Genomic DNA, 11,838 nt, shown 5'->3' with positions numbered 1-11,838 from the left:
AAACAATGACAAAGGGAGGATGTCAGCAAAATCCAGACTGTATGAAACTCTAGAAAATAAAGGACCCAAATTGTTCAGCGTATAAATTACAAGAAAAACAAAAGAAGGGACAACCTATAGGTTGAAAGAGACTTAATAAGCCTGTTAACAAATTATAATGCATGAGCATAAACTGGATCCTGATTTGAAAATTGAATTTCAAAAAAATAAGTATTTATGACACAATTGGAACACTTAAACTGGGAATGAATATTTGAAGATATTTAGAAATTATAATTAATTTTACATGAGATAATATTACTGTGCTTGTATTTTTAAAGTGTCTAGGTCTTTTAGAGATACATACTGAAATAATCTTTTGTTAAGTGACATGATGTTTAGGATTGACTTCAAAATAATCTGCAGGTGGAGAGAAGTAGGTGGGAGTGTAGATGAAATAAAATTAACCAAGAGTTCTTAACTGTTGGAGCTATGTGAGATCTACATGGGTTCTTTAAAATGGTACATCTTGTCATGTATCTGACAGTATAACAGAAAGATTTTTTTTAAATGTTCACAGCCATAATATAGACTAATTAATCAGAATTTCTGGATATCGAGGAGGGCACTAGTATTGCTAAAAACTACTTTGAAATGAGTTTAGTATGCAGCTAAAGTTTAGAGACAATGGTATAAACAGGGCCTTACTCTTTTTTTATCTCCTGATAAGAAGTCTGGAAGTACACTTGCATTGTTCAGCTGTTCAAAGATGCCATAAGGATACCACAGCTTCCATCCTCCTGCTCAGCCATTTTTCAGTAGGTTGATTCTATGACCATGTGCTTGTCACAACATAGCTGCAACTGCTCCAGTCATCTCTATCATATCTCAGGTACCATCTTTTTCTATAGAAGTCCCCAACACATTCCTGTACACATCACTGGGAACAACTGGGTCACATGGCCACCCTTAGGTGTAGAGGAGGCTGGAAAACCCATCATCTGACAAAGGGGAATGGGATAGCCATGATTCGACTGGACAAATTCTGAGTCCCCCTACCCACCCCCGGGGCTGGACATATTTCCTCTTTTTAAAAAATCAGTTTTTCTTACCATAGGGCATTGGTAGGAAAAGTTATTGCATCAGCAATCAACAAATCTAGTGAGAAGGAGAAGCAGAGCTCCTACAGTCAAAAACACAGTCAAGGGTAAGGATTGACTATACACTGTAGGAAATAAACTCACAAGAACTGAGCCACATTTTCATATGTGCTACCTTGTTCAGCACTCACAACAATCCTATAAACAAGGTGTTTGAGGGCTTCCCTGGTGGCGCAGTGGTTGAGTCCGCCTGCCGATGCAGGGGACACGGGTTCGTGCCCCGGTTCGGGAAGATCCCACATGTCGCGGAGCTGCTAGGCCCGTGAGCCATGGCCACTGAGCCTGCGCGTCCGGAGCCTCTGCTCCGCAATGGGAGAGGCCACAACAGTGAGAGGCCCGCGTACCGCAAAAAAAATAATAATAATAATAAAATAAAACCCAACAAGGTGTTTGATCAGGCCACCCAAGATGGCTATTCTCTTACTCTCTGTACATGCCTTGCTCAACTAGTCCCTGCTTCACTTACACCTTACTCACATGACTGACCTTCCCTCTTAATCATAGAGACTAATCAGTAAATGCCCATGTACTTGCCCCCAGCCCCAGCTAGTGATTGTTCTAATCTTTAGATCAGAACATCTCCACCTGTTAGCTTATCAGTGGGGCAGTGAGGGGCGTGCTCCTCTGCTGGTTTCCCTGGTAACCAATGAGCCGACCAGATATCAATTCCCCCTATAACTGGTAACCTCCCCCTCCCCGTGGGAGCAAAGACTGCCACCATGTCCTGCCCGCCTTTTGCCGCACGTGGTGGGGTGTCTCTCCAAGACCTTGCTTCAGACATGTAAGATCCCCCATCCATTAAACCATTGACGTCTCTGACTCCGGGTTCTTTCTTCGGTCTTGAGGCTGAGCAAGTACAGATCTTGCAGGTCTGTGGGGTGCAGCCCAACACGAGGTAACTGGCATTAGTTCTACATTATGCATGAGGGACCAGAGACTCATAGAAGAGGGGTGAGGTGGCTTATTCAGGGTTCCAATTAGTGGCTTCACGGTGCATTACCCCTGTGCCATGGGTCAACGTCCCTTCTCTAGCTTACCAAATCACTGTCTAAAACATAAGCAGGGGAAGAAAACGAGGTCCACTATCTCCTCAGCACCATGCTAGGTATATTCTATGTCAGGAAGGGGACATATTTTGATCTGGCCACTTCTCTGACAATGGGATCTTCTGGAAGAGGTGGGGGCACCAGGGTGGCCCAGAGCAGAACTTGCCCTTCATTGTAGCTGTTACATCTGCACACTCAGGTAATATGTGCTATTTTGGATACCGCTAACTCAGTCAGGCATTGGTAGATAGTGTGAGACCTAACACTGATACCTGGGGACCTGTGAGGCTTGGTAGTATCACCATCAGAGCTGGTACCATGCTGCCAATATTGCCCGCAGTTTTGACCTCTTTGTCTCACAGAATGAATCTGATGTGCATTTGTCCCCTAGCCACCTGGAGGCCCAGTTCAGATTCTGCTGGGAAATCAATATGACCTTTCTCGTGCCCCCAACTTCCCTTCAGGTCTTGAATAGTGTGCCATCCATAGAGGCAAATGTTCTTGAATTATGTTAAATTTGGTCACTGCAACTTTTTACTCACTACCAGGATCTTGTGAAGCCACCACACATCTGTCCTGAATCACCATCCTTTAAGGTTAAAGCCTCCTTAGATGTATCTCCTTCCCTTCAAACCTTGGTGTTCCCTTCTTAAATGTACAAAATGTATGCTTGCAGCTCATTTACCCTTTCAGACCAGAGTTCTTTTGGGTTTGGCACACATTGAAGAACACAGATGGGGATGAAGCATTCTGTCATTAGCATCACTCAGGAGTTAAGCCTTTAGATATTTTCAAAAAGATGCAGATGTAGAGAATGGACTTGAGGACATGGGGAGGGGGAAGGGTAACCTGGGACAAAGTGAGAGAGTGGCATGGACTTATATATACTACCAAATGTAAAATAGATAGCTAGTGGGAAGCAGCTGCATAGCACAGGGAGATCAGCTCAGTGCTTTGTGACCGACCTAGAGTGGTGGGATAGGGAGGGTGGGAGGGAGATGCAAGAAGGAAGATCTATGGGGATATATGTATATGTATAGCTGATTCACTTTGTTATAAAGCAGAAACTAATACACCATTGTAAAGCAATTATACTCCAATAAAGATGTTAAAAAATTTTAAATGTATTAATACATTTTATTTTACCTATTCATTTATACCTTACTAAACTGGCAAAAGAAGCTAAAGCAGTTTGGAAAGCTAAATAATATATGTTATATGAGCATCAGTTAAAGCAGGGTGCAAAAAGAAATAAAAGGTAGAAATCAAACACTAACCTTTAATCCAGGAACTGTCAGCTAAACCAGCAGAAGCCAGTTGGGGTCTTTCTTGCTCATTTGCCATGTGACATTGTGTTCTGTAAATTTATTGGTATGGCAAAAGGTCACTGATAGATTGTGGTAGAGCTAGTAAAAGCAGTCTCAGGAGGAGATAATTCATCTAAGTCTCTGTTAGAGATTAGAGGAAGCCTTTTAATCAGAGCCCCAAATGTGAGGAAAGAAGAGCTATAATTGGACACTTATTGGATATATATCATATCAAATGAGAGATACAGCGACATGAATGTATACAGCAGCCTGACTGGACAAATCTTTTTTTTTTTTCTTTTTGTCCTCTCATTCTAAAACTGGGGGCAGGTCTCAATATTCTCTGCTTGGACTTTTGAAGTTCAACAATGAAAGAGAGAAATATCTTCATTAGAGGGCTGAGAACTGTCTGAAAATTATGTGTGCATGTAAATTCTGATTGCTTAATATTAATCTGAGTAGAAAACAAGGGGCTTTGCCAAAACCCCTTTTGATTGATGTCTGATTCTTAGAGCCTGAACCTTTCATCCACTGACTTATAAAAGAAACTATACAATTTTTTAAAGGATAAGTGAAGGAAAAGAGAATCCCCCTAGAATTTAGACAAATTTCCTCTAAAACAATCTGCATTGTTGAGTGCAAGATAGAACTGTAAGGGAATCCGATAGTGAATATTCTACGGGCTATAGTGTCAAATTGTAAACTGCCCTCTTGTATGTAAACAAAGCTTTTTTTCCTCTTGTTTTATTTTCTCATACGTGGCATGTTCATACAGTAGGTTCTTTTTTCTCTCCCTTTCCCTTGTTGATCTTGGTGATTGGTTGAACATTAACTAACACCCACAGGGTGGTCTGAAAAAGCCTCTCCCAAATTCTAAGGCAAGCCCACTTTCCCCACTCAGTGGAAACAGTCGTGTCTCTGGTGAGAAATCTGGGGTCAAATTTTCTTTCCACCCAGTGGCCAACCATGAGTGGATATTGTTAACTGAAAACTAGGAGAAATGAAAATATGTCAATACCCGCAACAGAAAATATAGAATCATATTGAACATAAAAACAGGCACTGGATCAAGGTGAACATGTTCAAATGCTCAGGTTTTGGCAGAATTTCTGTGGTTGCTGGATAGTTTCTTTTGTATGGCCATGACACTAACTAATAATTTTCCTGAAACTAAACCAGTCATTTTAACTAAAGTGTGTGGGTTGAATATTTGTACTGCAAAATGTGCATAAGTAAACTTTAAAAAGAGCAGGTTCTTGCATTGTAGTAAATCAGAATCATGACACTGTAAAAAGAGAGTCTATTTTGAGAAAGGATTTGTCTATTGAAGACAGGAATGGTAACCATAGTGGGTATTAATAGCACTGACAATTTGTCCTGGGTACCAGAGAAAGATGCTCAATGTGGAGGTCTGCTAGCTTCTACCCAGCCCAAGCTTTCCACTTTCTTTCCTTCATGGGTCTTTGCTGACGTACCATATAAGTTGGGCCCTTTTCCTAAATCTCCGCAGATTTGTCCTCTAATGAGGAATAAAAGGAAGAACCTTGGGAGAAAAGTTGCCAAGAGTCATCCTGACATAGTAAATTCATGATGTATTTACAGGATGCAGCCAGATTTGGATAGTTTCTACACTGATCTTGCTTACCAGGAATTTGAGGTGCTCTTGGCACAGTTAAGTTAAATTGGTCTGAATTAGAGGCAACAGGGGACCTCTGAAGGGACACTGTTTTGTATGCCCTGTGGAAACTGTACTGTGTTTGTAAATGGCCTCAATTTGCAGTATTGGAGAACACTACCAGACATTAAGAACTACAAATGAAGGTATTCACGAAGTTAGAAAAAAAACATTACCATGAGTTTATATACTGAATATTTTCTTAAAGAGCCAGGGTCAGGTGTCTCCAACCACCTGGATGATCACTGAAATGAAAATTATTGGTTTCTAAAATCCACTCCCAAAGATTTATGTCCTGTCTCTGAAAGTTGTTTATAGAGTTCAGAGCTCCTGGTGGAGAAATTTCTATACAACTGGCTAATGAGAAAAGACATTTAGGAGCCAGTTTTTGATGGGAAATTATCCAAATTGGGTGGAGAAAAAAAGAGTTCTGTCCTGCCTTGTGGCTTTGGCCTATTAGTGGATGCTATCCACAATTATCCTATTGGTAAGTTACTAAAATTGCAAAACAATGAGATTGATGCAGCATCAGAAATAAACTTTTAAAAAGTGGCTGCCAGGGCAAAACTTTTAGCGAACACTGGTTTGGCCTGTATTTTGTACATAGCTCAGAGCACAGAGGCAAGAGAAGGAACTGTAAAATAAGACAAAACTCTTGCCACTGATATACTAATTATTAAAGGACTGGGTCCAAGACAACATGAGGCACATCCCTGTGGGTTAGGTTAGCTGACATATGACAAAATAAAAATCCTCTTTTCCCTTGTGGGTGCCCTGAAGATCTATGGTGGGATGATTCACAGAGCCATGCTATTGATGCCCTGACAAGACCTGTGGCTATCTCTGATAGGTTAGATACCCTGGAGGTACATGCCAACACAAACAAAGGGACCATGGAGAAAGGTCCTGAGTATAGCCCATAGTGTTCCGGCAGCAGTCTCCACCCTTGTTCAGTCACCCCATGAGTGTGAGGAATTGGCTCTTCCCACCATTGGGAAGTGTTTACACTGGGCCACTACCTACTTACCAAGACAGAAAGTTCTTGCAGCTGTTGATAGTTACGCAGGTTATAAGGCCACTCTCCTGGCAATAAAAGTAGCCACCTCAGGGTCCACGGTTGGTGTTTTCCTCAATGTACTCTTCAGAGATGAGTCCAGTTAACTCTGACCCCAAGAGTGGGTCATGATCTGATTGTAAAAATGACCTCCCACCTTTCCTACTAACCCCAAGCACTGAAGAATAGAAGAGTGGAATGGTCTCCCCATCTCCAAGCTCAGGACCCTCAATAACCCTTACTTGTCAGTGAATGACTTACTATTGCAAGCATTTACCTTCTCAAGTCATGCCCCTTACTGTGTTGTGTCCCACACCACAAGTCTCTTGGTGAATAAAACAAAGGGGTGTGTTAAGATGAGGGAGTGCAGATAACAGTCTAGTCAACATATGGTCTGAATCCCCAGGTATATGTGTAATATGGCCATGTTCAACATTTGGGGACTTGATAGATGGCCTGAGCTTTTCTTTTTCAAATCACAAGTGGGGAAGCAGAAGAGCTCCTTTATTGACTGGACTTGAACACAGAAAACAAAGTTCATTGGGAAGACCTCTAAATTATTTTTCTCAAAATTAAAATTTTTCCTTTAACACAAACCTGTGCATTGTTTGTAAATTCCTCATTTAAAACAGTGAGTGCAGGACAGTTGTTAAAAGCCCAGGTAATAAAATGTATTCAGTTACTTGAGACAGTAAAAAACCTGATTGAGAAGTATTACAGACAAATTAAAAAAAATATTCAAAAGCATTTCAAATTCCAATAAGTTTCAAATGGAATATTTTATTCACATGTTAGTTGTCTTTTTAACATGTACACACACACTGACACACTCTGATTGGTCTGCGTGGAACAAGGGTTGTCTAAATATCCTAAGGGAAAATGAAAAATTAAAAAATATATTAATTTTTCATTGTTATAGACAATTACATCCACATCACTTACAAAGCTATTACTGATTCTGTTCAAGGAAGCAGAATGGCATAGAAGGAGGAAACTTAATGGTAAATTCAGCAGTGACACAACTGAGATCTCAACATGAGAAAGCTGACAAAACATGGATTTTTGCTGTGAAATTTTTCTTTGCAAAATATGGAGAAAAGTCAATGGGCAGTAAATAAGAGAAGGTGGTGAACTTTTGTAGTCAATTCTCACAGTATTGTGTAGGGACAACAAGAAAACTGCTTAGTCCTTCTCTGGAACCAGTTTCAGAACTTTTCCAATCGCAATGGTCTTACCCTCATCTCTTAAAGTAAAACGACCCATTTGAGGAAAATCTTTGAATGTCTCAAGGCAGATAGTTCCTGCTGTCCTTAAACGGGCAATACACACTTGATCTTGTTTCACGAAGCGGGGCCGTGTCTTACTCTTTTCTCCTGATTTTTTATCTACCAAGGAGATTAAGGCTGTTATCTCAACTTCCTCAATACAAGTATGAATGTGCAGCACCGCATTATAACCTGGGCAGATGATGGACTTGTGCTCAATAATCACTATCTGAACATCAAATGTGCGTCCAGAATGGCAAAGATTATTAGGATCACAGAGTATGAATCCTGGAAGAATCTCTTCTTCTTCAATTCCCTTCAGTCTGATTTTAAGGTTTTCACCTGGGGCTACATAATCAGTTTCAGCATCATCAGAAAGTATTCCAAGAACTTCCACATTGTGCTTGTTTGGCATCATCACAAGCTGCTGGCCTTTAAAAATGGATCCTGATTCCAGCTTTCCCAGGACCACAGTGCCCATATCCTTGTACTTATCCACAATTGGCAGTCTAATTGGTCCATCAATGGATCTGTTGAAGTTTGGCATATTATCCAAATACGGAATGAATGGTAATCCAGTGTACCAAGGGCAGAAATCTGATTGCTCTTTAATATTTGCCCCAGTAAGCCCTGAGCAGGGCATAAAGTGAATGTCCTTTTTGGGACTGAAGCCGACTTTCTTCAAAAAGGGCACTAGCTTTTCTTTACATTCTTCATATCTCTCGCTGCTCCAATTTACTGTGGGATCATCCATCTTATTAATAAGCACTATTAAATATTTCACCCCTGCTGTTTTTGCCAACATTGCATGTTCTCTTGTCTGTCCACCTTTTTCAAATCCAGTCTCAAACTCTCCTTTCCTGGCAGAGATTACCAGTACAGCCAAATCAGCTTGAGAAGCACCACCAATCATATTTGGGACAAAACTCTTGTGGCCAGGGGCATCTAAAATTGTGAAATGTTTCTTTTCTGTTTCAAAATAGGCACGACCCACTTCTACTGTTTTACCCTTGTCTCGTTCTTCCTGATTTGTATCTAAGGCCCATGACAAATACCAAGTTTCTCTGTTTTTTTCTTTAGCTTCTCTTTCATATTTCTCAAGTGTCCTTTTGTCAACCATTCCTGTCAAAAACATTATCTGTCCTCCAATGGTTGACTTTCCAGCATCTACATGCCCAATGAATACCACATTTACGTGTTCTTTTTTAGGAGCACCTGAGGGTACGACCACAGATTTCGATTTTCTGATTTCCTCTTTCTCAATCAATTCCTGGCCACTTTCTTCTGGGGGCCCCGAATCTCCCAAGGAACTACCCCCTGGCTCAGCTTCACTTACTTCTTTATTGTGCTCCCATGATTCTTCTAAGACCATCTCCACCTCTCCATTTTCTACAACAGGTTCCGAAAGTTCCATGGTAACGGCTGAATTGGAACCTTCACGCCACACTAACTGTTCCTCTTTGGAATGTTCCACAGGTGCCCCCCGTCCCAGCCTTTTACCTTGAGGGTCGCCCGCGCCGGGGCAGGTTTCATCGATGCCGGGGGCGTCGGCCGGGGGGATCTGCGGCTGGCAGGGGCCCCGCAGGAAGGACGGCACGAACTCCGCGGCGTGGACGTTAGGCACGAAGGGTTTGGCGTTGACGTTGAGCTGTCGGCTGAAGGCCGAGATGAGGGGCTCACGCTGGGCCTCGGCCGCCGCCGCAGCAGCCGCCGAGGCGGCTCGGTCCCCGCTCGGGGCCAAACCCGGTGCTTCCATGTCCACCTGGTCCCAGCAGTCGGGAGCCGAGTCGCTGCTGCTGCTGCTGCCCGGATCCATAGTCCTCAGCCCTGATGGATGCGGGAAGGGAGCGGGCTCAACGGGCCAGAAAGAGAGGGCAGTGCCGCCGGGGGTGAGGCGGCAAGAGCAGGGGGCTCAGGGGGGAACGACACGAACCTTAGCGGCGGCGCGGAGGCAGCCCGGTCCCGACACTGCATTCGCAACTGCGGCGGCGGCAGCAGATATGGCGGCGCAGCCTCTCCTGTTGTGTATGAGCGGATCTCCTCCCCCAAACCCCGACCACTTCCGACTCCTCCACCGCCGACCCAGCGCCGGGCGGGGATTGACCCCTCGCTGCCATCCGTACGGTCGGCCTCCTGCATCCTCAGTCCTGGGTGAAGTCCGAAAGTCTCTCTCTCTCTTTTTTTTTTTTTTTTTTTACGTAAATGTCCATTCATTTTTGTTCACGCAGTCCGGGAGAGCGATTTGACCACGATTTAATGATTAAGCCTAGACAGGCACACCTGATTTCCAATTCTACTCAAGATTCAAGTGAAAATGAAAATTCCTATTGAACAAATGGAGGTAGGATAGGGGTTAAAGGTTTACCCAGCAACGGAAGGCATGGAAGGAATATCAGGGAGGCGCTCTTGAAATACAGGGAGATGAAGCCGAACCTTGGAAATGCGACTTTAGATCAGTATTAATTTGAAACCCGAGGCCTTTGGATTTCCCTTTTCCAGGGCCGCCCCTCCCGCGCCCCCCCGCCCCCCATAAGCCTATAACTTTGGCTGATGGCTTCTACCGTGTAAAGATGGGGTTATAACCTTTTTTCATGTTAAGCACTTTGGCTGTATCTACATGGAAGGAATTCCCAAGGAGACCCTTGTCCCAGTAAAGCTGCACAACCTACAGCATTTGTGCAGGTGCCAGGACAATGGCTGGCCTGTGATACAGTGGTGGATCACATAGACAGGCACAGGACTCAGATCACTTGTATTCTTCTAACCAACTGTATTCTGGTGTACCTGCCCCACTCACCAGCACCTCCCTGGAGTACACCGTAGGTCCACAGGCTTTCCTCTCTAATTCTGGGGGCCTGGAACCTTACTGCTGATACTGGGTTTGCTCTAAGAAAGAATCAGTGTCATATTGGAACCTTACAAGGCTTGTGAGTATCAGCCTAATTAAGCTGATTAAGACCTCTGAGAAGGGCAAAGTCCATAAGACCCTAAGCAATAGAATCTCACGCTTAGAAAGAGTTTGTAACATTTGAGCCAAAGCCTAGAAGAGCTACTTTGTAACTTATCTTAATTTAGATCAAACTGAAATAGAAAAAAGATACTGGGAAAATGCGGTTTGCTAGTACAAGATGAAGTCAGAGTTGGATATTAAATAAATCCAACAATAACCCAAAAGGTAAAAATTAGTAACTGATTTATAACTTAAGAAATTTGTTCTGCAGATTTCAGGGGTAGAAAAAAATGTCGTATGTCTAACACACTTGGATCCTTGGTGGTTTCAGTCTGGGGTTGCCACTATTTTACTAGCTCTGTGCTGTTCCCAAGCCATTAGATGTGAAACCCCTTCATTCTTTTTGCCTCAGGTAATGGCTTAATTATTCGCTATCACATAAAGAGAATGTACACACCTAATCACAAAGAATAGGAAGAAATGAGAGGGTGAATGTGCAGAGACCCTTGGACAGCACTCTACAATGTGCTGGAGCCTTTCTTGGGCATTCTGTGAACCTCAGATAGATTTACTAAAATGTCTCTGGGAGAACTTGTCAAGGTTTAGGCAATTGTGTTCACATAAAGTTAGTAATAGAAAGGAAGCGAAACAGACCAGAGACATTTCCTTTACCTGGGTCATTTGTATTGATCATGAGAATATTATTGTAATTGCTACTTAATAATATCTCTGTTAGAGAACAGAGGATGATTCACTTTTAGAAACCTAAAGGAGAAATGAGAAATGGTGACTGGATGTCTTCACAAGCCATCATCCTTGGGGCTCAGAGAGAGGCAGATACACCCAAGAGAAAGAAACACTGACCAGGCTATATACACAGAGACTAACCTTGGACAAAACGCTCTTGGTCTGTGTGATGGGCTGATTGTCTCCAGTTGATCTGCCTAGAACTTTGAGAGAGCTCATCAGTATATGGGAGAAGTCCCATCAAAGGCAATATCTGGCCACTGCTTAATTCAATCATTTTCCCCTTAAAATTTTTTCTTGCAAAATATAGCACAAGTACAGAAAATTGCATAAAACAAAATTATAGCTTATTGACTTAGAAGGAAAACACACTGGTAACTACCACCCAAATCAATAGAACTTTGCCAGCCAATCCAGAAGGCTTCGCTGTACCCTGTGCAAACACAGCTCACTCCTTCCATCCTTAAATGTAACCACTATCCTGACATTTATGGTAATCACCTTCATGATTTTCTGTACAGTTTTATCCCACAAATATATACTCAAACACTACAGTTCAATTTTGCCTAGCTTTTTCTTTTAACATCTTTATTGGAGTATAATTGTTTTACAATGGTGTGTTAGTTTCTGCTTTAAAACAAAGTGAATCAGTTAT

General features: G+C 42.5%; 1 protein-coding gene across 1 annotated transcript; it reads right to left on the bottom strand.

Annotated features, from left to right (window-relative positions):
* Positions 1-6,975: 6,975 nt before the first annotated feature.
* GSPT2 (G1 to S phase transition 2) lies at positions 6,976-9,500 on the bottom strand. Its single transcript, XM_029239948.1, has 2 exons — positions 9,420-9,500; positions 6,976-9,313 (listed from the first exon to the last, which is right to left on the bottom strand). The coding sequence occupies exon 2, from the start codon at positions 9,300-9,302 to the stop codon at positions 7,404-7,406; it is 1,899 nt and encodes a 632-aa protein (XP_029095781.1). The 5' UTR covers positions 9,303-9,313; positions 9,420-9,500; the 3' UTR covers positions 6,976-7,403.
* Positions 9,501-11,838: the final 2,338 nt, after the last annotated feature.

Source organism: Monodon monoceros, unplaced genomic scaffold (assembly GCF_005190385.1).
Source record: "Monodon monoceros isolate NGI ecotype Baffin Bay Population unplaced genomic scaffold, NGI_Narwhal_1 Super_Scaffold_22, whole genome shotgun sequence".
Taxonomy (NCBI): Eukaryota; Metazoa; Chordata; class Mammalia; order Artiodactyla; family Monodontidae; genus Monodon; species Monodon monoceros.
Note: the sequence above shows the minus strand (reverse complement) of the source record. Positions and strands in the feature narration are given on the sequence as shown.